This window comes from Etheostoma spectabile, chromosome 7, assembly GCF_008692095.1.
Source record: "Etheostoma spectabile isolate EspeVRDwgs_2016 chromosome 7, UIUC_Espe_1.0, whole genome shotgun sequence".
Classification (NCBI taxonomy): Eukaryota; Metazoa; Chordata; class Actinopteri; order Perciformes; family Percidae; genus Etheostoma; species Etheostoma spectabile.
Window position 1 is genome coordinate 30,969,965 of NC_045739.1, and position 26,984 is coordinate 30,996,948.

The window sequence follows — 26,984 nt, forward strand, 5'->3', positions numbered from 1 at the left end:
TTTAGGGAACCATCCTCGTTATTTCTTATATTAGACAATTTTGGTTGAAAGAAATTCAAATTTATGATACAGAAACCTTTTGAAAATGGACCAAATTTGACCCGAGGACAACAGTGGATGTTAACCTTTGACTCATGGTAATCTAGCAGGTGTAACTCTACATACAGCCACTAGTCGGCGGTAATATATAAAGTACGGGTTAATTTTCACTTCCATCCCAGTGACGGAAACGACGACATAAATTCTTACCGTGTTTACTAATGGCGGCTAAAACGGCCGTCGGATAAATGACGTTTTTCTCACTATAGGTTAAATTAGTTTACTCCAAAGAGCAGAGTACAAATAAACACATATGGCGGATCCTGTGGTTGCATCTAGAGTTTCACTGAATGAAGGAGGGGTATGTTAAGAGACGGTTTTCTTCTCTCCGTCATTAGCAAGATGTCGGCTAACGTTAGCTAACTTCTCCGTAGGTTCGCAGCGTTAGCTAACTGTTAGCAGTCAGTTGGAAGAGACTCGTCTGTACTGAATGAGGAGTAATTACTTAAATAACTAATATTGAAGCCACAATGAGCCTGCTGTACTTTATCACAGACGACAAGGTTAGCTACTTCATCGTTTATATAACGTTAGTTAATTTGTCTGTAAATGCTAACGTTATTGAATGAATATGTACCCGTTTGGATAAATGTTAGTATGTGTTAGCTAGCTTAATTTGCATGTCGTGGTCATATTTCTGTAAAAACTCTATAGCCGCAGTTACCCGCTAACAATACGAATAGTCTGCAATGCGCAGTACGTTTGTAAGTGTTAGCTAGCTAGTTCATTTGTCTGTATTTGTTAACCCAAACGTTACAACTGCTAATGCGTAGCATAGCTAGCTACATGTGCTGCCTGTCAATTACGCTAGCAGTGGTGCAAAGTAACTAAATTACATTTACTCAAGTACTGTAGCTACTATTTTAACGTACTTGTGCTTGATTATTTCCATACTATGTTACTTTAAAACATTCCATAGGGAATTATTGTGCTTTTTACTTCACTACATTTATTAAACCCCTATAGTTAATGTTTTAGTGTTTAATACTAGGGCTGTACGATATGAGGAAAAGATGTCATTGCGATTATTTTGACTGATATTGCGATATCATTCACGATATTGGATGGAATCGTCCTTTTTGTATCGTTATTTCCATTTTCATTGTAAAATGTAAAAATGATGATGGTGTAATTTTGTTCGAGGATCTAAACCAAACAAGTATGTGTCCTGTTGTTGTTGTGTAGGAGAGAGGGTTTTCACTGTGTCATCACACCTGAGGTCGCCATATTGGGAATACTGTGCATCACAACAATGCACGGGCACTGAAGTAGATCCCGAACGTTGTCAAGGAAAATGGTTCTAATGGCCGTGTTTTAGGTTGTACCAATAGGTCAGAGCGAGAAAAAATATTTGGAATATTATTGACTTCCAAAAGTTATTTAAAACAGGAAAAGGAATGCCAGAAGTTATCAGAGGTGAGGAGGCGCTTGTGGTTGGCAAAGCTCAAACTCACGCAGATAGTGTAGATAGCAAACTGGGGGTCTTTTGAAATGAAGAAAAATCCGATCGAGGGTCACATGCCTACACCTTGAGTATCGCAATGATGTCATACAGTTAAGGTTAAGTTGATTAAAGACATTGCATTACTTATGCCTTCACAACACAACAGTCGTTAATGACTTGGTACTGCATCTCCTTCCCCCATCCACACACCGTCTGGTCATAGGCCTCCTAACCTTTGTAGGATTTAAGGTCTGCAGCTGCAGTTGACTAGCTATATTGGGATATGCAACTGAAGGAAGAATCACCGGGGCGTCATGGATACAAGAAGAGAGAGCAACTTGTAGGGATTTGCACCGCCAATAAGCTGTAATTTCTCGAAATATCGCGCCTTTTTTGTGGTCCAAGCTCTTCCCTACATGCCTTTGCATCTTGGATGCTTTTCTGTTGTTTGGACATGGCTACATTCACTTAAAGTGTCCAAAGTGCACAATACTTAACTCTACTCCATTTAGTTGTTTACACTGAGAATCTCCAATATGGCCGCGCATCCGGGTTACTGCCCAGAACGTGACGTCGGTGAAAACCCTCTATTGTAATTGTAGGCTGGGCTGTGTCTGCAGCACCACAATACGTCATTCAGAATAGGTTGACACAATTTTTGCCATTAACCAATATTGTGCCCACGTATGATCATTAGAGGTGACACAGGATCTCAGTTGTCGCTACCATCCCCCTCCATACTGAGAGAGTTGTGTGGAGCTAATTGTCTTAATTAGCTTTGTAGCAACTCATTTGGCAACAGCAGAAAAGCATCCAAGATGCAAAGGCCTATGTTAATTCCAAAGGCCAAGGGAACTTTACCAGGATGCATAGTATCCTGATCTATGAAATAACTGGCCTTTAAAATAAAAATCTGCCTGCCTTTATGGGAATTTAACATAGGGGCGTGTATACTTATGGCCCTGTATTTTAAGAAGGTTGGATTTTCCTATATTTTTTTAATCAAGGCATTAAGATTAAAAAAAAAAAATGTATTCCTTTTTTTTAATCAACTTTAGCGTGGGTGTATAAACTTATGCAAGCTACTGTAGGTACTGAGCATGTGCAACTCTCAACAAAGATGGAACAGAAGTGAGATGTCTCACTCTGTAGCTAAAACAGAGAGCTCAACACAAAAAAAACAGGAACTGCAGCAATGTGAAGTACAACAAAAATAGGTTTTTTTTTTGGAAAATTAAACCATGTAAACCTATTCTGGTACAAGCTCAAAATACAATTATGAACCTGAAAATGAGCATACTATGAGCTAGAGCTGGGCAATATATCCATATTATACCGATATCGCGATATGAGACTAATATTGTCTAAAGTCTGGTTTTAAAGGCTGCATTACAGTAAATTGTCATTTTCTGAACTTACCACACTATTGTAACTGTGCTATTTGCCTTTACTCGCTTAGTTATTATATCCACATTACTGATGATTATTTATCAAAAATCTCATTGTGTTAATATTTTGTGAAAGCACCATTAGTCAACACTACAATATCGTTGCAATATCAACATCGAGATATTTGGTCAAAAATATTGGGATATTTGATTTTCTCCTTATCACACAGCCCTAATATTAGCACTTTAAATAAAATACTGAATTACTGACACCCCCCTTGTTTTTGAGAGTTTCTCGTAACTTGGCCAAACCGGAGATATAAGCCTTTTACATAGCCTAAATGGTAATGATGTGTTAATGTTTTTATATTCTCAATTAATTTGATTGTTGGAAGAGTTTTGTACCTTCATACTTAATGTTATATTTGTTTCTTTCCTGCTGTAATGAGCCTGTTTATTATTCTTTTACTGTTCTAATGCATTTTGTCTTACCTACTTTATTATTTCATGTATGTTTTTCAGCGTGGGAGTAGTAGTAAAGCTGCCACCAGCCCTGCAGAGAACTACCAGCTGGCCCGACGTCGCACCCTGCAGGTGGTTGTCAGTGCCCTCCTGACAGAGTGTGGCTTCGAGAGCGCCGAGAAGGCAGCGGTGGAGACACTCACTGAGATGATGCAGAGCTGTATGTATCAGTCCTAAAGTAGATGTGCGCTTGTTCATTTTCATCAGAACTGCATATTTTAATATTTCTGTTCAAATTTTTTTTTAAACGGCACACAACTCCTCTCTATGGCGCCGTGAGTGTCAGTTAATTCCTCAAAGCATAGACTGTTAAAAAAATGGCCAATGCATCGCCACTTCTTCACACTGTACAAAAGTGAAGCCAAAACATCCCGAATACGGGCACCGCCATCTTGTAAATCTGGAGCCGGAGTCTGTGCAGTAGTGGTGCGGACGGTGGAACCGTGATGTCAAAGTCCCGCTCATACACCCTGCTGACCAATCACGACATTTCGCACTCTTTTCATAGCATTAAATAACTACTAAAAACCAACATTTTTCGTGAAATCAACACTTGAACAAACATCAGAACTTCCCAAAATTATAGAAATTTGGTCCATGTCTCATCCTTAAAGCAGAATTCCAGTCAATTTAAATACCTAGCTCTGTTTGTAAATTTGGAGTGCTGTCAGTAGAGAGAAAAACAAACTGTGTCACCTACACCGTGTTATCTTCCTGCTAGAGTTAGCACCTAACAGGTTAAAACAGGGCAAGTTTTAAACGTGTTTTTAGCCTCTAAACATGTTTGAAATCTCATTACAAGTGCCTACCTACTATGGTGATGTACTGTCTATGTGACATGACTTATTGATGGGCTGTTGTATAAGGAGACAGGAAGCAACATCAGGCTCAACCATAATAATGGCAAATAGTTCACAACATTTGGTTGTGTGCGTACACATATATTAGGGCTGTAACAATATGCAATATGAATATGCAACACTCAGATCCCAAACCTGTGTCATGGAGTGAGAAGGCAGAATCATGACACGCCCCTTCTAACTACCAGAGTTATCCTTCCCGTCCAGATCCAATGCTAATGTTTCGTTACAGCTCTATAGATAGATAGGTGTGTGTGTTTTAATTTTAATAAACTTGCATTACAGCTCACATGTCAACTCAAAGTTAGAAAGTACTTTTCTATATGCCAAAATGTTGAGACCCATTTTTTATCTCCTTTGTGGCTCTTCCCTCTGCAGATGGGTTATAGATCTATAAACATGTCAGCAGGGGGATGAAGATTCTGTATAGATGTAGTAACGATCATTGTAGCTGCAGCTGACACATCACTTATCTGTTAAAATGTATCATTGCATTTTAATGTGAAAGCAGTGTTAGGCCTTTGCTGTGAAACTGGAGGTGTTTATAAAAAAGTAAATTCAGTTTAGTTTTTCTAATGCACATTCAGAACAAGATATTGCAGGGTCAGAATAGTTTGATTATACATATTTAAGAAAGCTCGAAGGAGAGTGGTTCAGAAAATCAGGATGGACGTTACATGTTATGAAGACAAGGAGACAGAGCCATGGACATGGGGTACTTTATTGGTCCTCTGTATATGCAGATACCCTGAGTTCAGGTGGATCAGCACTGTAAACTTGAAGTTATTTTAATGATGTGTGCCAGAACTGAAAATGACCAAATGCATCTGTTGATGCATTGAGAAATTAAATCTCATCTTTTATGACCGATCAGTTTGTTATATCTACAAAATGTTCATCACCTATCACCGCAACTTTTTTCGCAAATTTGACCAATAACCGTAGTTTCCCGCAACTTCAACCAATCCCAGCAGTTCCACGTGCCAAACTTTGCATCAGCATGTGACTCTGAGAGCCAATGACTCAGCGGGTTGACGTCACACATATTTTGCCAAAATGATACACGGTAAGCGTTTTAACATCAATGTACGCTGTAACTTTTTTTTCACTCTGAAGCCGCTGCTGTTTCAAGCTGTTGGCTCTCTGCAGCGGGCAGGGCTGCTCAGCTGATGCGCACACACACAAACACACACACACACACACACAGTGGATGCAGGAAAAACGTAGATGGACAGCTCATTATTGTAGGTGCCGTATGAATCAAACCATATGAATGCGTCCCAGGATAGGAAATTAACTAACAAGGTAAAGATCTGTTCATATTTGAAGATATGTTCAAATTTGATTCATTCAATACATTTTTTGTCTTTATTCCACCTACCATTTTCATATTATACCTACATTTGCAGCACCCTGAGACTTTTTGGTAAGGTCAGTAGGAAAACTCAGCCTAAAGTACTTTTAGTCTCCCCAATACAAGTTTATTTTTAAAGAACTATAAAAAAAATCACAACTTTTTTTTGCAACTTCATTGCAACAAAAAAACCATCTAAAATTGTATTACAATCACTAACAAAAGATCCCGCCACTTCAGGCATGTGAAATCCTGGAGGGACTGATTATTAGAGACTTTTCTAACCCGCCGGGTTGTTTTTCCTCTTTTACAGATATAACCGAAATAGGTCGATGTGCTAAAGCTTATTGTGAACACACAGCCAGAAGCGTCCCAACCTTGGCAGATACAGTGGTCACACTCATTGAAATGGGTAAGTACTGGAGGACACTAACCCATCAATTAAGCATGGGTAACACAGAGGACATCATGAGTTTTTGTCACTGCAGGTTTAATGCCGACACCCTGCCTGTGTATGCCAAGAGATCACAGAGGATGGTTATAACTGCCCGTAAGTACACTCAGCTGTCCACTGTTGGTATGGATTATGAAAATGACTTCTAATGGTAGTTTCACTTTCTACATTGAGTCTATATGGTAACTGGAAAAGATTTAAATAGATGTGAACTTTTTTTTTTGTGATTGGATTTTATACATTTCAGCTCCAGTGACAAACGCACCTGTGACTCCCAAAGCACTGTCGGCTGGACAGAAACGCCCACATCCGGCTTACATCCCCAGCCACTTCCCAGAGTTCCCTGACCCTCACACGTACATCAAAACACCTGTGAGTCGAAACTTTTCTTGGTAGTTTGAGATCCTTAAACAAACCCTGAACTAACGTAACTGTCTTTTTGTAATATTATATGTTAAGAAAAGATGTCATCTCCCTGAACTAATCAGTTTCACCACGGCATGCATCAGCAAGCAGTTCATTATGTGTAACATGAAATTCAAAAAGTATGTGTACGTGAGGTGTGTTTTCCTTTCTGCCCTTAGACGTTCAGGGAGCCTGTGTCAGACTACCAAGTGGTGAGAGAGAAGGCAGCAAGTCAGAAGAGAGACGTGGAGAGAGCGCTCACACGCTTCATGGCCAAGACAGGAGAAACTCAGAGCCTCTTCAAAGACGACATCACTGCCTTCCCACGTGAGTGATTCCTCCAAGTGGACATTCATTTGGGGGTCCCCATGCGGACCAAAAATATGGAGTGTGGATTGAGATGCCACTTCACCTACTGAGCACTGCACCGTACCCCTCCAACCGCTCAGGGCGCTCTATTTTTGCATGAATAGGTCCTGAGCATGTGTGTAGTGATTCTAACAAAGTGTACACAGAGTGTAAATTGTAATTTCCCCACTGGGGTTCAATAAATAGTATAAATTAATATTAATTAAATTAATTTAAAAAAAAATCGGTTGTAATATGTTATGTCTATCAAACTACTGTAAGCATGTTTTATTTGTGAGTTTTAATCCCTGTGACTGTTTTCAGTGATCGCAGCACAACCAAGCAGCATCCCATATCTCAGTGCCCTCCTGCCCTCGGAGCTGGAATTGCAGACTCTGGAGGAGACGGACTCCTCGGAGCAGGACGACCAGACAGACAGCGAGAACGCAGCAGGAAACCTCATCAACGTACGTCTTTACTACTGGAGCTTGCCCAGTGTCTGATATAGTGTGTTTTTCTACTGTCAGGGTATCTTACTGAGTGCCCAGAGATTTTAAAGTGATTACACCCTGGGACACTGTTCTTACACATTTGTGCACATCAACTCAAAAAGACTAATTTGATTCTTTAAACTCAGATTTACTTACCAGTGTTAAGTATCAAACCTACCTCTTCAATTTCCTGTAGTGCCTCCAGGGCCACTACTTAGGTTGGATTTGGAAAATGTCATGTAGAAGATACAGAAGCTCTATCATAAAGATCTTCAGTAGGTTTGTGGGCCAGGAATTTGAATGTCATTATTTCTGGGGATTTCTAGGATTTCTTCCATACAATAGTTGTAAGTGCTGACCCAAGGTTATTACTAGTGGAAGTAGCAGAGAAAGAATATCCCTCGCAGATTAGCAGAAGGTGGATCCAATTTTATTGATCACAGCATTTTAAGAGCAAAGAAAAAAAAACACTACCTTCACCTCTGAAGCTTGCTAATTGACACATCATCATGTCTGTCTTATTTAAATTGTACGTTTACTGGGAGTTACACACTGTTACTAGTTCTTTGTTGGGAGCAGTGACTTCCATTGCTGTACAGATAAACACATGTGCTGCTGATATGCAGATTTAGTTCTTACTTTGGACAGAGCCAGGCTTGCTCTACTCTGTAGTCAACCCACAGATCAATCTTGAAGAAAAGCAAATAAATGCATGTCAAATTATTCAATGATAGCTAAGGTGCTCTAAGCGATGTTGGTTGATGTTCCAATATTTTCAAACAAGACGAGACTAGCTCCCGCCTCCTCATCCCCTCCCTTCTGTGTGTCCGTGCACTAACCCCCCCCAATCCTTTTTGGCAGTTATTGCCTGGAACACTGTTTATAGACCCTGGGCTGTCTACAAGCAGCTAGATGTTTGCTGTATGTGACAAATGTTTTAGCCTAAAACATGCTGACATTGCTAAGAGCACCTTTTAATGCATCTTTTTCCCGTTTCCCTCACTCAGGATGATCCAGGAGGTGACAAAGAGAACTCCATGCTTCCTCCCAGCGGCATTGTTCCCTCCACAAAGGCCAGCGAGGACAACGTGATTGACAACCCGTACCTTCGGCCAGTCAAGAAACCCAAAGTGAGGAGGAAGAAATGAAACTAACATGAACCAACAGACACACAAGCCACAGTGGTTGAGGCTTTCAGCAGTGTAGTGACTCCCTCCCCAGAGAGGAGAGGCACGGCGTTGGAGCATCTGGGACCAAACCAATGTTGGATTTTTGTATATTGACTGACGTCTTCTGAAGTTTTTTTTGTTGAGTTACTTTTCAGCCAGCACTAACTTGGTAAAAAATATGGTGTAATATACCACCCTACAGAAATCTTTCATTTTGTAAATAAATTAGTTTTTTTTTACCCTTGAGATATCTAACTTTTCTTCTGACAGCTAATGAAATGTCTGTAAGCGTTAAGGTAAATAATTTGACAAAGTCTCCCGGTTGGATTTCATCCATCAGCTTTACAGTTAGTAATACAAACTCAGGTAGGCCACCTTGCTTCTGTGCTTCAGGAAATCCTTTTCTTTGTTTATCTGAAGGAAAACAAAAGAGCATTAGATGTGGCTGGAGAAAGTTTACACACCCATGCTAAAGTTGTTTAAATATAAACATCTTTTGGCAATTGATCTTAATGCCTTGATTAAAAATGTTAGGAAAATCCAACCTTTTAACAAGGACATACATTTTCTTTGAATAATGTATTGTAAATAAATGTTCTTCCTTAAAAGACAGGGGGCATGAGTATACACACTTATGTTAAATTCTATAGATTTTTATTTTTAAAGGCCAGTTATTTCATGGGTCTTTCCAAGGGAACTTTATTTAAGATGCATAGTATCCTGATCCATGAAATAACTAGGTAACTAATTTTAACCAGGTAAAAAAATTGTATTAATGTGCATAAAGAAGCTAAAAAACCTTTGCAGATGCCATTTTTTGTTTTCTGTCATTTTGATGCATTTGAGATCTTTTCTTGGCTTCTTTATCCACATTAATACAAGTTTTTTTTACCTGGGGTGCCCAAACATTCGAGCCTCACTGTACATTGATGTATCCAACCAAATACAATTTCTATGGAAAATAGTGCTACTATTTAGCAGCAGCAGGTAACAATACTTAAAACGTGTTTTTATCAGCACATTATCTATTTTACGGAATAACAACATTTTGGGAAACATTGGTTTTCATGACAAGACAGATGAAAAGACTGATACCACTTAAAGTCGGGGTGGAGTGGTTCATTTATTCATGTTGAACCAAAATGGTACGGCTGTCACGGTTCGGTACATGAATTTACACGGTATAAAAATGAATTAAACTTTCGTGCAAATTAACAAAAATAAATGTGAAACTAGTATTAGGCAGATTCTTCAGGGACATTTAATCTGTAGCCCTGCCTTAGCCTAAGGCTCGGCACACCACGTGTAGCCGAGCTGCGCCTATGTATGCTGAGTGTTAGTGTAGGGACGCGACAGGAGAAAGACGCCGCTTAGCTGGCCTGGTCTATATATACACTATGTAATACTATATTAACTGTAGTCAGGCAGGAAGCAGCTTTCTGCTGTGAGAAATGGCCGGGAGACGCGATAACATTGCATAATCAGGTGATTTACTTCGTCTTTGCAGATAACAGAGATGCTGTGTTTTCAGTTTTATAGACTATTGTCTTGTGTTGTTTACAAGTTCCAGAGTCTGGAGATGATGTGGGGCACTTGTTGTTTACATCTTACACACTTCAGGCTGTTGGCAGCTCAATGGAGAGACTATATGACACTAGATGGTACAGCCCGAGACGTGGCTGTACCAAAATTGCCTTCTGCATATTTGTTTTGTTTCCCTCCATTGTACCAAACTCTTACTGAACCGTGATGTCTGAACCGAACCGTGACTTCTGTGTAGCGCTCCACCCCTAATAGAAAGTGGTGGATTTTAACGTAGTACGTCCACTCAAGCACTGTACGTAAATACAAACTTGAGGGGCTTTACTTGAGAATGATATAACTCTACTCACTCACGACTACATTTATCTGACAGCTTTAGTTACTTTCCAGATTACAATTGTTCTTGTCCAAGGTAAGTATATGTAGAAACCTGGTGATTCAGAATTTAATAGTTTCAGATAAACTAAAGGGATCCTTTATGGGTTGAGAAAACTCTACTTCCTCAGCTAAATGAAAACCTTTTAAAAAATGGTTTGCACGTAACGTCTGTTTTATGGAGTTCAAACCTTCTTACCTTCACCCTGAGGGACTTCTTCTGCGTCTGAGGCAGTCTGGACCAGTCTGGGTTCCCAAAGCACATGGGCCAGCTCACTTTCCGGTTTGTCGCTGTATCATGAGCGTAGGTCCCGGGCCTGTATCACAGAAGGACCACCTGTCAGCACTGTTCAGTTACATTGGACCTGTGTCTCTGTGTCTGTCTCACCCTGGGCTGTCCTCAGCTGTACGTGACGTGCTTCTGAACCTCTCCGTGGTTGAGTTGAAAGGTGTTTTGCCAGGAGGGGGGCCTCTGGACTGGCTTTGATCCTGCTGGTACTGCTGTGGGGAAGGGGTCGCTGTCTGGGGATGGAAACTATAACTAATTAAGTGAAACTTGACATGTTAAAGGGGTATTCCTGCCATTTAGCACTGCAAGATGCAGATAATAAAAATACCTAATGGTCAAATCAAAGCAGTAGTGGTTATGTTCTGATCTTTAGCAGTTGTAGAATGAAACACAGTACTTTTAAACTTCAAATTAAGATTTTATTTACATACAAGACTTTTTATACAGCTGTTTCACAAACTGAGCTCCTTATTTAAAATCAGTGGAACTTTTATCTTCATCAGTTAAGATAAAAGTGCTTTGTGTACCTTGCTACAGGGCGGAAAGCGTGCAGCAGTCCTCGCAGAGAGACCGTATCCTTTCTTACTCCCCGGTGTCCTCTGTAAGTCGTAGAGTATGGTGCCAAACTGCAAGAGAAATAATAATCATACAATGCGTACACACAGGCTGTAATCACCAATTTAACATTTTCATTTTAAACTGAACAGTTAAACAAAAATCCTAGATCAGGAGTTCTCAAAGTCCTGAGGACTGAGTGTCATTTTAGGAGCCAGTATAGTACTTACATACTATAATAGGACTTCAACATACTATATATAGAGCCCAACCGATAAAGGAGTTTTATGCCGATACGAAGATTTGGTTGTTTAAAAATCTGATATCTGTTTTTTTTAAAAATAATCCAGAAAAATGCTACAAAACAAACCGATTTCCCTAACATTAGTTATTTGAGTTCTCACTAAAATAATATGATAAATTTGTTTTATTGTCACAATAAAAAAGATCAAAATATATTATATTATTAGGCATTCTGATCAATGAAATGTATAAAAATACTAACTTAAGATATGAAACTTAAAGTCCTTTGAACAAAAACAAGACCAAAATAATCAGTGTTACTAACAGGGACGTTGTAGAGCGTCCTCTGGTGGACAGACCATGTAATGCTCGTACCATGGTTGACAGTCCGTTTATATATTTTTTTATGGACAATCATTAAATATTACAAAATACATGTTTCACTATGGTACTACATGTAAATGCATCTCTGTAAAAGTACTGCAAAAGTAGAGAGAATACTACAGACAAAGTGGAATCACTGTACAAAATCTTAAATGTATTGATGAAAAACAATACAGTACAACTGCATCTAGGCCTGCACGATTGTTAAAAAAAAGAAAATCCCGATCTTAATTCACCCTGTTCACGATTTAATTTTTAAATAACTTTTAATGACATTGATTCATTTAATTTCACGAGCTGACTGCATAACAAACGGTACTACTTTCTCCTGTTTTAAAACAGACTGTATAAAATAGGTTTTACATTTTTTTCTTTCTTTTTTTTTTACATGCTACACTATACTTTTTTGACATACTATACATTTTGGAACGTTTCAATGTATACTTTAACTATTTTCTACACACTATGACATGACTTTTCAAAAATACTAACCTTTTTTAAAACAGTATACTTTAATTTTTTTTAACATACTATACCCTTACATTTTATTGCTTTTCTTCACATAATATACAGTACTATGACTTTTTACTTTATTCGACATACACTGACTTTTTTATGAATTTTGATATACAGTACCATGACTTATTTTAATGACATACTATGACTTTGTAACTTTTTGACATGCAGTACTATGACTTTTGTATGACTTTTTTGACATATTATATACTCGACATACCATACAATGACTTTTTCCAACACACTACTTGTAATACTTGAATAATATTACTTTGTAATTGACTTACTAAGACTTTTTTCGACATACTATCCATTGACTTTTGTGACTTTTTCCAACATAGTATACTTTGACTTTTCTCCACATACTTTACAGTACTATGACTTTTTCCAACATACTTTGATTTTTTTTATGGCCTGTTTTAACATAATATACTCTGATCTTTTTTTGACATACAATTGTAACAATTGTGCCCTACAGGTCTTATGAACAGCGCCCAGATTTGTTTATGGACACTTAATGTGAATGCTCTCTACAATGTATTTCAGAAAGAAATGTGTTGAATGTGTGACTGACACTTGCATATGGATAAAACACTCTGTAAATGTGTGGATGATTTAACTTGCACTATACCATTAAACCCATATACCTTTATAAAATAGACTTTACTGCACCTTTAACATTTCTAAATTAAAACGTTAAACCTAAATAGGTCTCGGAAATGAACAAAAAAGCCAGAAATGTCTTTTAAATATAACCTAGCATGTAACCTAGCATGTAGCTATGTTTGTGGCGTTGGGCCACAGAAAGCGTTACTCACCCGCTGGAGTTCAGGTTACCTCCGTAGGCTACCAGACCCAGTCGTTGTCGCGGAGAACAGTCCTTGAACAGACTGTATATTTAAAATTAACGGTGTATGCCCCAGCCACGTCGCCAGAGATCCAGCTGGGTTATCCATGGTCAACCAGTGCGCTAATTGGTTCTCTGTCGTCTTTTCCAAAGCTACAAAACTAGCAGATGATTAGCATCCGAGCTAACGTTACTGAAGTTCACGCAGGCCAGTGGCGGCGTGGCTTGTGGCTAAGTTGGCGGCTAACACGACTCCTTCGGTAAACACACTGCACTATAACTCCTAATTAACAGCGGCTGCAACTTTATTTCTCACCCATTTAGTTATATTAGTAGGGTTTATTCCATATGTCTATGCAAACCGTAGCCGTTCTGGTATAGACTTTATGTGTTGGTCTTAGTGGTCTTGCCACCGTACCGGTCTCCTCTAAGCGCCGGGGTGGAGCCGCGACATAAGACCTTACACACCCTAACCCTACACTGACGAGAGCACCAGTGTTGCCAGATCTTGCGAGACAAATACGCAACCAGGCCTGTGAAAACAAGCCCAAAATAAGCGACTTTTTCTACGTAGCCCCCCTAAGATCCTGGAAGAGAAAAATAAATACAACTGTGTTACAATCCATGTGGACAGATTGGTAAACTGTACACACGGTAGGCTAGAGTTTATTTATTTTCTCCCCCTGAGCTTCAGGACAATGACCACAGGAGTAAGTTAAACCACCTTTTAACATTAGTTAACATTAGAAAACTGATGGGATTTGAAATCACTTTTTTTCACGGTGATTTTGAGTTGTTCCCCACGACGGGTTGAATCCATTCTTTTCCTCCTTTCTCTTTCTCCCAGTCTTTGTTATACTTCTTCCCGTATTTCTCCCACATTATCCCGGGCATTTATTCCTCCAAAAACTCTCCTACAGTCCACTCACCATTAGTCGCTACTCGCGCATTTTCCTAACCAGAAAACAACAGACTGCCCTGCTCTGCCTCTGATTGGCTGGTACTCGTTTCCATCTGGGTCAGAGCCAATTAGAAGCCGGAAGTGGGTGGGGACATAACGCTGCTCTCTATAGTTTTTGGAAAAGGGCGGGATCGAGCGACGGCCGGCAGGACAAGCTGGGAACAAGCCCAAATAAGCAACCACACTTTAGTGACAACCCAAAAAAAAACCGCAACCCGCGACTACCATATTTGTAAGCGACTTTACAAAAAAAACAAGCCCAAGTCGCTAGAAAGCGGACATGGCAACACTGGAGAGCACTCACACACCTTCACTAGGTGTTTTCCCGCCCCCCCAACCAATCAACAGCTAAGGAACATGATGTCTAATGACTGACTCATTAGAGATGGATACACATACAGCATGGCAGGATGCAAAATTCTCAACTTGGTTGCATTCCAGTCCGTAGAATTTGCCCAACTCCATTGAATATTCATTTCAAACAGTTTGTTACTTTCCGTATTGACTAAAATACCGGGTTTATTTTCTCCAAATCTCTTCAGTACTTCTGACCATTTATCCTACTGGCACTTTCCTAACCATAAAACAACTAACTGCCTTCTTCTGCTCTGCTTGGTACTGTTTCTCGGTAGCATACTTAAAGGGAAGTGTGTGGGACATAACGCGTCCTTAATTATTTTATGCTAAAAGGCGTTTATGACGATGTCCGGCAGACAAGTGGGACACATAATGCACTCACAACTTAGTACAAGCCTTAAAAACCGCAACCCCGATACAATTTTTAACACTTTACAAAAACAGCAAAGTCTTTTAGCATAATAGCGTTGGTAACACTGGAGAGCACTACTCACCTTACTGTGTTTACCTCCCCCATTTAACCAGTTAAGACATGATTCTATGACTTATTTAGGGATGGATACACTACAGCATGTTGCTTTTTAGAGCATAATTAACTTTTTTGCATTCACATCTATGATTTTCCAATTACCTTGAAAAGTTTTTTCGAACATTGTAGCTAATGACACACATGACTTAAAATAACTAGGTTTTGATATTACTTGTTTTCATGTATTACTATGAACTGTTTACTATGACTTGTTCAATACACTATACTTGGTTTATAATTACTTTTTGTACATGCCATTATACTATGACTTTTTTCAATATATACTATGGCTTTTTGGACATTCTATTATGCGCTTTAATACTTTTTTTTACTATATACTATGGCTTTTTAATTACCTTTTGGCATACTTTTATGGCTTATAATACTTTTTCAACTACTATACACGCTTTTGGACTATATATAGACTGTTTTCATACTATCTATGTTTTTTTTGGAATACTATACTAGGCTTTTTAATCTTTTTACTACTTATTTTTCATGTACTGATACTATGACTGTTTTACTTTTATATGACATCTAGACTTTTTTGATGTACTATTATGACTTTTTATATGTACTATACTAAGACTTTTTTATCGATGTACTATCTATGACTTTTTTTCAATGTATATACTATGACTTTTTTGTACTATACTATGACTTGTTATGTACTATCTATGACTTTTTTATTACTATACTATGACTTTTTGATGTACTATACTTGACTTTTTTTGATATACTATGACTTTTTTGTGTACTATACTATGACTTTTTGACTTTTGGATACTATACTATGACTTTTGTGAGTTTTTTTGACACCCAATAACAACGGGAAGGTTGTTAGTTGAATCCCTGTCTACTTCGGTGAGAAGTATTGAGTTGACCGCTAATTTTATCAAAATAACGTGCCAGCAATAGTTGTATAAGACACGCCTCATGGTGTCATGCAGCCGGGCCGATGTGTGGCGCTGGCGGTCGCGCCATTTGGTTCCCCAGGCGGTCTGGAGCATAGTGGAGGGGAAAGAGCTTCCTCTCCTGAGAGCTGCCGAACACTACTCTCTGAACAGGAGCTGCCGACATTCCCGAAACAACTTGTGGGCAAGAAACTCGCGCTAATTGTACCAAAAAAAGACGAGTTTCGTCACCGTACAAGTTAGCTCAGGCTCGACCTGCCATGACGTCGTCGTGTTTTGACTTGCTGTAACTATGGCAACCGAGTTAGTACGGATGTGCCTTGTTTGCGTCATAACGTTAAAGGCTCCTTGGTTTGTGTGGCGTGTGGTGTGTCTTATAATTCAAAACAACTTTAAACACATCTTTATTTTCAATTACAAGACAATGTACATGTCATGGCAATAATTTGCACATTAAAAAGCAGAACTGAGGCACTGTTATTGAAGGGTGAGCAGTAAAAGTCTTTTTTATATGAATAAATAACTTTTCAAGAAAATATTGGATTTAAGTGGTGGCACTTAAGTTGGATAGTCTGTAAGAGTGAGAACAGAACAAATCCCATTTTAAGTATTGGCATATTTTTCTAAGGCAATTCCAAAACAGTCACAAATTATCATTTATTCTTTATACACAGGCACATCTTTCATAAGCAGTAGTCTTTAAATTACAGTTGAGTTGGAAAAAAAAAGAAGTAAGAACTGAGGTCTGAAACGGTCCTCCAGCATCAAGCAATCACATTCATGATGGCACACAAGACATTCTCTGGTACGAGAAGTTATTGCTAATTATTTCAGTGGCACAAAAACATCTCTTCGCACGTGCATTCAAAACCAACTCACATAAAAAGGTGCATCCACTTTGGCACTTGCAAATGGGGTGAGAGGAAATGGCATGCGCCTTGTAAGACAACAGTATCCCAAAGACAGTTGTGGAAGGATTCAGCAGAGAAATATACAAGAGGGGTTATCAGAGGGAAATTCTATTTGTCTGACAAATATCTTGGAAGAAAAAGGCCCAAACGCACACAAGCTACAAGACAGGGAGGGACTCTCCTAGCAGGCACTGAAGGACTGAGGAGTGTGTGTGTGTGTGTGTGTGTCATGAAGCGCTTCACTCTGACTGAGGCACTGAAATCGATGGACCTTTGGGGTCGTCGAATCGATCCATGGTGTTCAGCTGCATGATCATGTGCAGACCGTACACGAAAATTAATAGCATGAGCAGAGAGGTTATCAGTCCCATCCAGATCCCTGGGGTGAAGAAGCCTGCACAGTCACTGGCGTAGGAGAAGTCTGTTCCGTTGGACAATCCGAAGCCCTGGATCTGTATCGGAAAATGCATAAAACCCTCAATGAACAGGAATAAACACATGATTTTTTTTTTCTCTTCAGGAATATTGAGCAGCAGGATGTAAAAATGCAGCGGTGTTGTTGTACCTGGAAGTCGACAAAATTGAGCCTCCACTGCGTGGTGTTCTGGTTCATGTTGTTTGGCACTAGCAGAGTATCTCGGAAGCTGGTGACGGACTGGCAGTGGAAAGAATACTCCGCAGGGGCGTAGATGCTGCGGCTCCCAACGAAAGACGCAGTTAGGCCGTTGGCCTGCAGCTGCACAGTGTCCAGGGTGAACCAGTTCCGTCCAGACACAGGAAAGAACCGCTGAGTCATGGCAAAACTGGAGATCAACAGAAGATAGTTGTGGAGTCAAGGACAGCATGTCAATGTAGAAGACGCTAGAATAGTGACAAACGATTACTACTGGTATTAATTGGACTTGTTTGGACATGTGCATCAATTATTGTACTTTGTATCTATGGCACATGTGTCAAACTCAAGGCCCGAGGGCCAAATCCGGCCCCTCACATATTTTTGATCCAGCCCACATAGCAATTTAGGTTCACAATAAATATTGGCCCACTGAGTTTTTAGTTTAGTTTTAGTTTTTTTTACACTTTTCCAACTTCTTTTGGGGCTTTTTTCTGACATTTTCTTTTCAATGTTTTTGTCGCTTTCTTCATTTTGTTTTTTCTATGATCAATAAGGAACTTTTTTTCTGACTATTTTAGGACTTTATGTCAACCTAACTTTGGAAAGACTTCATTCGACATACAATTTTCTCCTAAATAAAATCAAGACTATACACTTACACATTATACATATACACTATATCTGACCAAGGATTTGATTCTCATTTTCCAGCGTGGCCCTTAGTGAAGTTGAGTTTGACGCCCCTGGGCGATGGCTTAATTGTTTAATAAATTATACCCCTGTGCCTCAGATCTGAAATTTCCTGACCAAGTCATAGTATCAAAAAAGACTGAGACACGCAGCGGTACATTGCACTAACCCTTGCAAATTTACACACATCTTATTGAACATTTAACGGCAAAAACTGCTGGCAGATGAGACTTCAGTCTCTCTCTGTTTGAACATCACATCACTATGCTATAGTGGTTGGAGTCACCTGCTGCCTCCATGTTCCTGCTCCACACCCTCTTTCTCAAACCCCCAACCGGTCGAGGTAGATGCCCCCCACCCTAAACCATGGTTCTGCTCCGGGTTTCTGCCTCTTAAAGGAAGGTTTTCCTTGCCTCTGTGTCCTAGTGCTTGCTCTTGTGAACTGTTGGGTTTCTGTTAACAACATCCCAGTCCGGTCTAGACCTGCTCTTTATGAAAGACCTGGGAGATAATAACATCCCAGAGTCCGGTCTAGACCTGCTCTTTATGAAAGACCTGGAGATTAAAACATCCCGAGCCCCCGTCTAGCCCTGTTTTTATGAAAAACGGGGAGATAAAAACACCCCAGATTTGTCTGCCCTGCTTTTAAAAACCGGGAGAAAAAACATCCCAGGTGGTTAGATGCTTTTTATGAAAGACCTGAGATAAACACCCCAGACCCGTTAGACTGTTTTTTGGGGAAAGCCCTGGGGTTAAATAACACCCGAGTCCGGTCTAGCCCTGTCTTTATGAGACCGGGGAGATTAATAACATCCCAGAGTCGGTCTAGACCTGCTCTTTATGAAGACCTGGGAGATTAATAAACCCAGAGTCCGGTCTAGCCCTGCTCTTTATGAAAACCTGGAGATTAATAACATCCCAGAGTCCGGTCTAGACCTTCTCTTTATGAAAGACCTGGGAGTTTAAATAACACCCCAAATTTGGTCTAGACCTCTCTTTATGAAAGACCTGGGAGATTAATAACTCCCAGAGCCCGTCTAGACCTCCCTTTATGAAAGACCTGGGAGATTAATAACATCCCGAGTCCGGTCTAGACCTCCCTCTTTATAAAAGACCTGGGAGTTTAATAAATCCCAGAGTACGGTTAGACCTGTCTTTATGAAAGACCGGGGAGATTATAACATCCCAGAGTCCGGTCTAGACGCTCTTTTATAAAGACCTGGGAGATTAATAACATCCCAGAGTGGGTCTAGACCTGCTCTTTATGAAAGACCTGGGAGATTAATAACACCCCAGAGTCCGGTCTAGACCTGCTCTTTATGAAAACCTGGGAGATTAATAACATCCCAGAGTCCGGTCTAGCCCTGCTTTTTATGAAAGACCGGGGAGATTAATACATCCCAGAGTCGTCTAGACCTGCTCTTTAGGGAAAGCCTGGGAGATTAAAAACCCCATCCCAGAGTCGGTCTAGACCTGCTCTTTATAAAACCTGGGAGATTAAACATCCCAGAGTTGGTCTAGAACCTGCTCTTTATGAAAGACCTGGGAGTTTAAATAACATCCCAGAGTCCGGTCTAGCCCTGCTCTTTATAAAAACCCTGGGAGTTTAAATACCATCCCAGAGTCCGGTCTAGACCTGCTCTTTATGAAAGACCTGGGAGATTAATAAATCCAGAGTCCGGTCTAGCCCTTTCTTTAGGGAAAGACCTGGAGATTAATAACATCCCGGGTCGGCCCTAGACCTGCTCTTTATGAAAGCCCTGGGAGATTAATAACTCCAGAGTCCGGTCTAGACCTGCTCTTTACTGTTGTTGTGATTTAGCGCTATATAAATAAAACTGAATTGAATTGAGGTTGAATCATGATTAGAGATGAGTTGTTTTGAAACAAAATTTTGAACTGAGCCATGTTGGTTTTGAAAAAGTGGACTTTTCAGAAGGAAACCGATCACTTTTATCCCAAAGGTAGCAAAATCCACCTGCGAGCCCCTCTAAATCTCACTAACACGTTTCATGTTGTCGTCTAGTGTAAGCCAGTGGTTTTATTGGGTTAATGGACTATTTTTTGGCCAGACACAGGAGAGTCTCTGCAGCAGTCACTGTGCTCGGCCAAGAATCAGTTTTCACACTTCTGTTGTTGAACAGATTAAACAAACAACCTATAACATGTTGATTAGTGATCTTTAGAGGGGGCAGAGGATTTTGTTGTGAGATATAATAGTTCCCAGTGTCTGTGCTAAGCTAAGCTAAGCTAACCAACTACTGGCTGTAGCAAAATATTTACCCTACAGATAAAGAAAGGTATTTATTAAACTTCCCAAAATGTCCAACTTTTCCTTTAAATTACATTATTGCCTTACCTTAGTGTAAAGTTTGTGTAGCTGAGGACAAGCCTAAAGTGAGAACAGAAAAACAATTTAAAGCAATTTAAAATGACTGCTTTCCTTTAAAGAACACAAAAAACTGACGCTCTCTTGAATTAACAGAAGAAGAAAGGCTAACATGCTGGTTATCTCACAGTGAGTTGCTGCTGTTGCACAGGGATTTTGCTAAGGAAGGGGTTTGTGCAGCGAGGTCCGTCCAGTCTGAAGTGCCGGACAGGCTGACGTTCAGATTCTGAGCCCACAACATTATGCAAGGGCCGCTGCCGGTTCCATTAAACATGATGGGTGCTTTGACATCAGGAACAACCGCTTGGAGCAGGGAGCGCCCCGCAGGCTGGCGCGAAAAAGATGTCTCTGATATCACCTGCAGAGATAAGTAATCACAATGAATAATAGAATGCTTCATGTCTTCATGTGACATGCCTGTTTGACCTTTTGATTAATTATTACATTAATATATACAATTTTGGTACATGAGGTGCTGATTAGAACGTCTTACTCGTGATGGCTGGAGTCCTGTGTATATCGCGGTGTATGGGACTTTTTTGTCTTTCATGATACTCAGAACTTTCCCAATAATTTCATCTGTTGAAAGCAAAATTTACTTGAGTTACACAGCCACACACACACATTTCAGAGTGAATAAAATGCTGATCATTTTACAGCAAGAAGTTCCTTGACAATAACAACTTACCATTTTCATGTAGGACTTCCTTGCAAGACTTGTCCAAGCTATAAAAACAACAAGCATGTTCATTTTCACATTTTTAGTCGTGATAATTTGCACACAAAAAAACGTCCATAGACTGATATGGTGCGGAACACAAGTCTCACCCAGTACAATAGGGAAGGTTGATAAGCAGCAGATTGCTGGCAGATGTGTTGACGCTGAGATGTGACAGAGTGTCGGCGTCGACGAGCAGAGGCGAGACACCGAGCTTCTCTTGCAGCAGAGCCGGGACGGCAGAGGAGTCCGACCACTCTAAAGCAGGGAGCGTCACCGATGAGGAAGATGACTGCACAGCAGCCTGAAGTGGAAAGAATTATCAGTATTGTTAATCTGACAAACTTATCGTTCATTCCTTTAGGACTTGTGTATGAAGTTAAAAAAACCTACCTCAAGGTTTTGAAAGGCACTGTCCTGCTTGTTTCCAAACACTCCACCAAAGACTGTGAAGTCATCTTTGCTTAACTGAACACAAACAGACACAAGACAACAATCAGAATTGAATTGCATGAGAAGAGAAGTGGAAAAATATGCAAAGGAAAAGATAAATCAGTCCCAAAAATGAGGATCCACCAGAGAATAGACCCCAATGATGTGTTGAAGAGGAACTGGGAAAGGAGAAGTAATGCCAAAGCTCATTGTCACACCAGAGTGAGAAGACTGTTACACTGAGCCACAGCGCAACTGCACATGACGCATTATATATATATCCAAGGGCTATCTTTTTAACAGATGAACAGTAAAAATTGGGGCTGCACAATATGAGGAACACATCTTATTGCAATTATTTGGACTGATATTGCAATAGGGATCTGACCAACTTGGGAACCCTTTTGCAAGGATCTGTACCAGACAAAGAAGTCTGTATAATATTACTTATACAAACACCTCTGCAGCACTGCAATTATACTTAATTCAAAATGGTATTTTGACACATTTTTACCCCTGCGATTTGAATATTGCACTAGTCCATAATGCAGTTTCAATAAAAATGCAATTAGTTGTGCTTCCCTAAAGGAGATCTATAAAAAATATGACCAAGCGGCTGTTTTAGGTACTTGTGAACCTTAGTCTGTCTTCCCCAAGATATGTGAGTGTGTGAAAGTGTGGTGCGAGGGCAAATGGGATGGGTACAATTATTTCTGCTCCGGTCATCTTCTGTGCAAGAAAAAAAGATCTGTACAAGCTGAGTCCTTGAGCTAAGGGTGAAGATTCACCGCTCCAATCTGTTTAGTGACTGTAAGCATGTTTGCTGTAGAGTGTCTCGGTTCGGGGACTGACCTTGTCCTGTAGGAACAGCAGCACAGTGTGGGGGCCGGAGCCAAAGGCAGAGGTGAGGTAGGCAGTCAGCTGTTCCTTGGATGTGATGTGACCAGCTGCAGGAGAGGCCAGTGGTGGTAAACTACACACGCAGGAAAGATTCTTATTTTTTGGGGCATTTTAGGCAGGAGAGATGAAGACATGAAAGGGGAGAGTGGGGGGAATGACATGCAGAAAAGGGCCACAGGCCAGAGTCGAACCCGGGCCCGCTGCGTGACCTCTACATATGGGCACCTGCTCTACCAACTGAGCTATCCGGGCGCCCAAATTGAGATATCTTATACAGTTGTCAGAACATTAAAGGTACCATGACATGGTCCTCTTTGGATGCTTTTATATAGATCTTAGTGGTCCCCTTAAACCATATCTGAAGTCTCTTTATATAGACCTTAGTGGTCCCCTAATACTGTATCTGAAGTCTCTTTATATAGACCTTAGTGGTCCCCTAATACTGTATCTGAAGTCTCTTTTATATAGACCTTAGTGGTCCCCTAATACTGTATCTGAAGTCTCTTTCATATAGACCTTAGTGGTCCCTAATACTGTATCTGAAGTCTCTTTATATAGACCTTAGTGGTCCCCTAATACTGTATCTGAAGTCTCTTTATATAGACCTTAGAAGTCCCCTAATACTGTATCTGAAGTCTCTTTCATATAGACCTTAGTGGTCCCCTAATACTGTATCTGAAGTCTCTTTTATACAGACCTTAGTGGTCCCTAATACTGTATCTGAAGTCTCTTTTATATAGACCTTAGTGGTCCCCTAATACTGTATCTGAAGTCTCTTTATATAGACCTTAGAAGTCCCCTAATACTGTATCTGAAGTCTCTTTTATATAGACCTTAGTGGTCCCTAATACTGTATCTGAAGTCTCTTTTATATAGACCTTAGTGGTCCCTAATACTGTATCTGAAGTCTCTTTATATAGACCTTAGTGGTCCCTAATACTGTATCTGAAGTCTCTTTATATAGACCTTAGTGGTCCCCTAATACTGTATCTGAAGTCTCTTTTATATAGACCTTAGTGGTCCCCTAATACTGTATCTGAAGTCTCTTTCCCAAAATTCAGCCTTGCTGCAGAACTCCAGCCTCTAGAGCCAGTCCCACAATGAGCTTTCCTTAGTATGTGCTATTTCTGAGTCTGTAAAAGTGCAAAATATTAAAAAGCACATGACATGAGCATAGTGATAAACATGTCTGAGAGAAGCTAACTCACTGGATCATTATATGTATGGAAGCAATAGACAAACGCTCATTGTGAGACATTAACTATGGATTCATACATTGTTTTAAGATACTCGTTTCTTCGTTGTACCAATTGAACTAAGAACAATGAGTCAAAACAGACAGACAGAAATATTGTTGTTAGACTTAAAACTATGAATTTCAGCTAGCCGAGATCTCGTCTCATCTGGATACTAGGACACACAGTTAGCAACAAGTGTTAGCATTAGCATGACGAACCGCCGTGACTGTTACAGTGAGTCTTACTTGACAAATAAATAATAATAAAATGACTTATTACCCGTCACTGGACCACATTAGAAGTGGCACTTGAGCAGCGGAGCTCCGTGTGGCGAAAAGGGCGAAGAAAAGGCCAATAACAGCCATTACTGGCACTTTGCTTGAGCCTGACATCTTTCCCTTTTCCGCAATGCTATGCTATTCTCACGTGACGCAAACCAGCTGACAGTCATGTGCAACCGAAAGACAGACAGAAGGAAAACACTTCCTGCTCCGTTCATTGCGCCTCAGTGACAAATACAGTTAAACTCAGTGACCCTGATAATACATCCCTGATCCTGATCCGTGCCCTGCCCACAGCTGTCCTCAACACCACCACAACCGGTTTAAAAACTCAACAATAGTTTAATTTGGATACAGCTAGTTAGCATTAGCTCTCAGGAACCTACTGTCACTGCTGCTTTGTTAGCTAATCACGATCAGAAAAGGGTTTGTTGCCACAGTAAGTTTTACTTTCGTGGAGTTAGCCTTTGTGATTGGTGCATACACAAAAACATATTTAACATGAATAAGAAATAAACAATAGGCTAAATAAGCCAACAGAAACAATTACAAAATAGATGTTTAGCATAGGAAAAATAGGACTGAATGGGTGGAGTGCAGAATGCAAAAAACATATAGCCTACTTTGTGCAATGGCCAGATGTAGACTTTAGTCCAGAATGTAGGTTAGTGCAAAGTGGAGTGCCTAGCTAATGGTAAAGTGTATCGACTAGCTAATGCTAAAGTGAAGTGACTAGCTAATGCTAAAGTGTAGTGACTAGCTAATGCTTAAGTGAGGTGACTAGCTAATTCTAGAGTGTAGTGGCTAGCTAATGCTAAAGTGTAGTCACTAGCTAATGCTAAAGTGTAGTGACTAGCTAATGCTAAAGTGTAGTGACTAGCTAATGCTAAAGTGTAATGACTATGCTTAAGTGAGGGGACTAGCTAATGCTAAAGTGAGGTGACTAGCTAATGCTAAAGTGTAGTGACTAGCTAATGCTAAAGTGTAGTGACTAGCTAATGCTTAAGTGAGGTGACTAGCTAATTCTAGAGTGTAGTGGCTAGCTAATGCTAAAGTGTAGTCACTAGCTAATGCTAAAGTGTGGTGACTAGCTAATGCTAAAGTGTAGTGACTATGCTTAAGTGAGGGGACTAGCTAATGCCAAAGTGAGGTGACTAGCTAATGCTAAAGTGTAGTGACTAGCTAATGCTAAAGTGTAGTGACTAGCTAATGCTTAAGTGAGGTGACTAGCTAATTCTAGAGTGTAGTCACTAGCTAATGCTAAAGTGTAGTGACTAGCTAATGCTAAAGTGTAGTGACTAGCTAATGCTAAAGTGAGGTGACTAGCTAATGCTAAAGTGTAGTGACTAGCTAATGCTAAAGTGAGGTGACTAGCTAATGCTAAAGTGTAGTGACTAGCTAATGCTTAAGTGTAGTGACTAGCGAACAGTTACAATAGAAGGTATTTATTGTCATTGTACAGAATAAAATGTAAGTTTAATGTAATTTGGAATTTATGGTCAATAACCCTCATTAATATAGAATTAGACCTAATATTTGAGTTAAAAAAAAGCAGAAATTATGAATTATTTTGACTAATAGTTACGATCAGAGGAATGTACAGATGAGTTTAGTCAGGAATGAAAGTGATACATTTTGTTTGTTAAAAAGAAACCCATATTTCAGATATAGACATTTTTAAAGGGGGGTCAAATTTGACCCGAGGACAACAGGAGGGTTAAAGACACAGGACAAACATCAAATACAACTTAAGCATGCATCCACAGCTGACAGCACAGGTTCAATAAGTAAATAAATAAAAGAAATGAATCCAATGCAAATTTAATTAATTCTAATTTACAATAAATTAGAATACAAGTTTGTGTTGCACTGGGATAAATGTATCATTTCTAATGACAAAGAAATGATTCTGATAAATTAATATTTAAAAAATAAAAACGGACGGTCAACCATGTTATGGCTGTTGGCGTTGCATAGTCTGTCCACCAGAGGACGCTCTACAACCTCCCTGTTGGCAACACTGATTCTTTTTTTTGTTAATGTATTTTTGTTCAAAGGACTTTAAGTTTCATATCTTAAGATAGTATTTTTATACATTTTTATATATCAGACCTTTAATATATTTTGATGTTCCTCTGTTCTGTTGTGACAATAAAACAAATTATTTTAGTGAGAACTCAGAAATAAATACAACTAATTAATGTTAGGGAAATCTGTTTATGTTTTGTAACGCGTCTGGATTTTCTTTTTTTATAAATTTTTAAATAACCAAATATTTGTATCGGCCTTAAAAATCCCTTATCGGTCGGGCTCTACTTTAAACTAGTCAACAGTGTGTAAAGGAGTTCAAATGAGCACAACCGGAAACATCTGCAGCAGTAAAATACGAGACACACATGAATGCAGAAGAATTATTAATAATATTAAGATAGAAGAGGAACACATCAGATAGAAGAGGAACACACTGACAAGGAACGCGTTACTGCACAATCACTACTTTTAATTTTGATAGTGGAGTAAGTTATTGTATATTATTGGTAATAGTAACCTACTTTACTTGCAAAGGATCTGAATACTTCTTCCACCACTATCAACTGATGGATACTTCAGTGTAGTGTCTAGAAGAACATTTGATGCTATAACAATAAGCTGTCATAATACGGAATGTGCCATTAAACAGCCTTGGGCTACACAAAGTCTACAATGCAGCTGAACTGCGCTTTATCAATGAAAGACAGGTCCACCTTGGCAACTGTCCATGGT

At 39.6% G+C, this 26,984-nt stretch overlaps 3 protein-coding genes and 1 long non-coding RNA gene across 5 annotated transcripts; 1 reads left to right on the forward strand and 3 right to left on the reverse strand.

Annotated features, from left to right (window-relative positions):
* Positions 1-184: 184 nt before the first annotated feature.
* taf8 (TAF8 RNA polymerase II, TATA box binding protein (TBP)-associated factor) lies at positions 185-8,780 on the forward strand. Of its 2 annotated transcripts, none has more exons than XM_032521226.1 (8): positions 185-400; positions 3,454-3,613; positions 5,981-6,081; positions 6,157-6,217; positions 6,369-6,493; positions 6,706-6,853; positions 7,199-7,341; positions 8,373-8,780. In XM_032521226.1, exons 1-8 carry the CDS (start codon positions 353-355, stop codon positions 8,511-8,513), a joined length of 927 nt encoding a protein of 308 aa, XP_032377117.1. In that variant the 5' UTR covers positions 185-352; the 3' UTR covers positions 8,514-8,780. The 2 variants fall into 2 exon arrangements, with proteins under 2 accessions (XP_032377117.1, XP_032377118.1); XM_032521227.1 differs by having other exon boundaries at positions 207-602.
* LOC116692736 (protein pitchfork) lies at positions 8,672-16,292 on the reverse strand. Its single transcript, XM_032521229.1, is given in 5 exon segments — positions 8,672-8,948; positions 10,651-10,768; positions 10,840-10,973; positions 11,268-11,366; positions 16,066-16,292. Coding segments are annotated over 5 exon segments (564 nt in total). The 5' UTR covers positions 16,213-16,292; the 3' UTR covers positions 8,672-8,882.
* A 140-nt stretch (positions 16,293-16,432) lies between these two features.
* On the reverse strand, positions 16,433-24,473 carry atp6ap1b (ATPase H+ transporting accessory protein 1b). Its single transcript, XM_032521225.1, has 10 exons — positions 24,220-24,473; positions 22,655-22,775; positions 21,764-21,838; positions 21,481-21,674; positions 21,341-21,378; positions 21,146-21,231; positions 20,781-21,010; positions 20,623-20,655; positions 17,523-17,760; positions 16,433-17,409 (listed from the first exon to the last, which is right to left on the reverse strand). The coding sequence occupies exons 1-10, from the start codon at positions 24,330-24,332 to the stop codon at positions 17,197-17,199; spliced, it is 1,341 nt and encodes a 446-aa protein (XP_032377116.1). The 5' UTR covers positions 24,333-24,473; the 3' UTR covers positions 16,433-17,196.
* LOC116692738 (uncharacterized) lies at positions 22,991-23,210 on the reverse strand. Its single transcript, XR_004332768.1, has 2 exons — positions 23,173-23,210; positions 22,991-23,036 (listed from the first exon to the last, which is right to left on the reverse strand). It is a non-coding gene; the product is annotated as an uncharacterized LOC116692738 (long non-coding RNA).
* Positions 24,474-26,984: the final 2,511 nt, after the last annotated feature.

Bases quoted from the DNA above. Each gene is read 5' to 3' on its own strand.
- taf8 (XM_032521226.1), top strand. From the start codon at position 353: ATGGCGGATCCTGTGGTTGCATCTAGAGTTTCACTGAATGAAGGAGGG. The intron at 3,614-5,980 runs GTATGTATCAGT...CCTCTTTTACAG, and splicing joins CACTGAGATGATGCAGAGCT to ATATAACCGAAATAGGTCGA. The intron at 6,854-7,198 runs GTGAGTGATTCC...GACTGTTTTCAG, and splicing joins CGACATCACTGCCTTCCCAC to TGATCGCAGCACAACCAAGC.
- atp6ap1b (XM_032521225.1), bottom strand. From the start codon at position 24,332: ATGTCAGGCTCAAGCAAAGTGCCAGTAATGGCTGTTATTGGCCTTTTC. The intron at 21,839-22,654 runs GTCAGTCCCCGA...GTTTGTGTTCAG, and splicing joins TGCTGTTCCTACAGGACAAG to TTAAGCAAAGATGACTTCAC. The intron at 17,761-20,622 runs GTAAGGCAATAA...GTTGATCTCCAG, and splicing joins TACACAAACTTTACACTAAG to TTTTGCCATGACTCAGCGGT.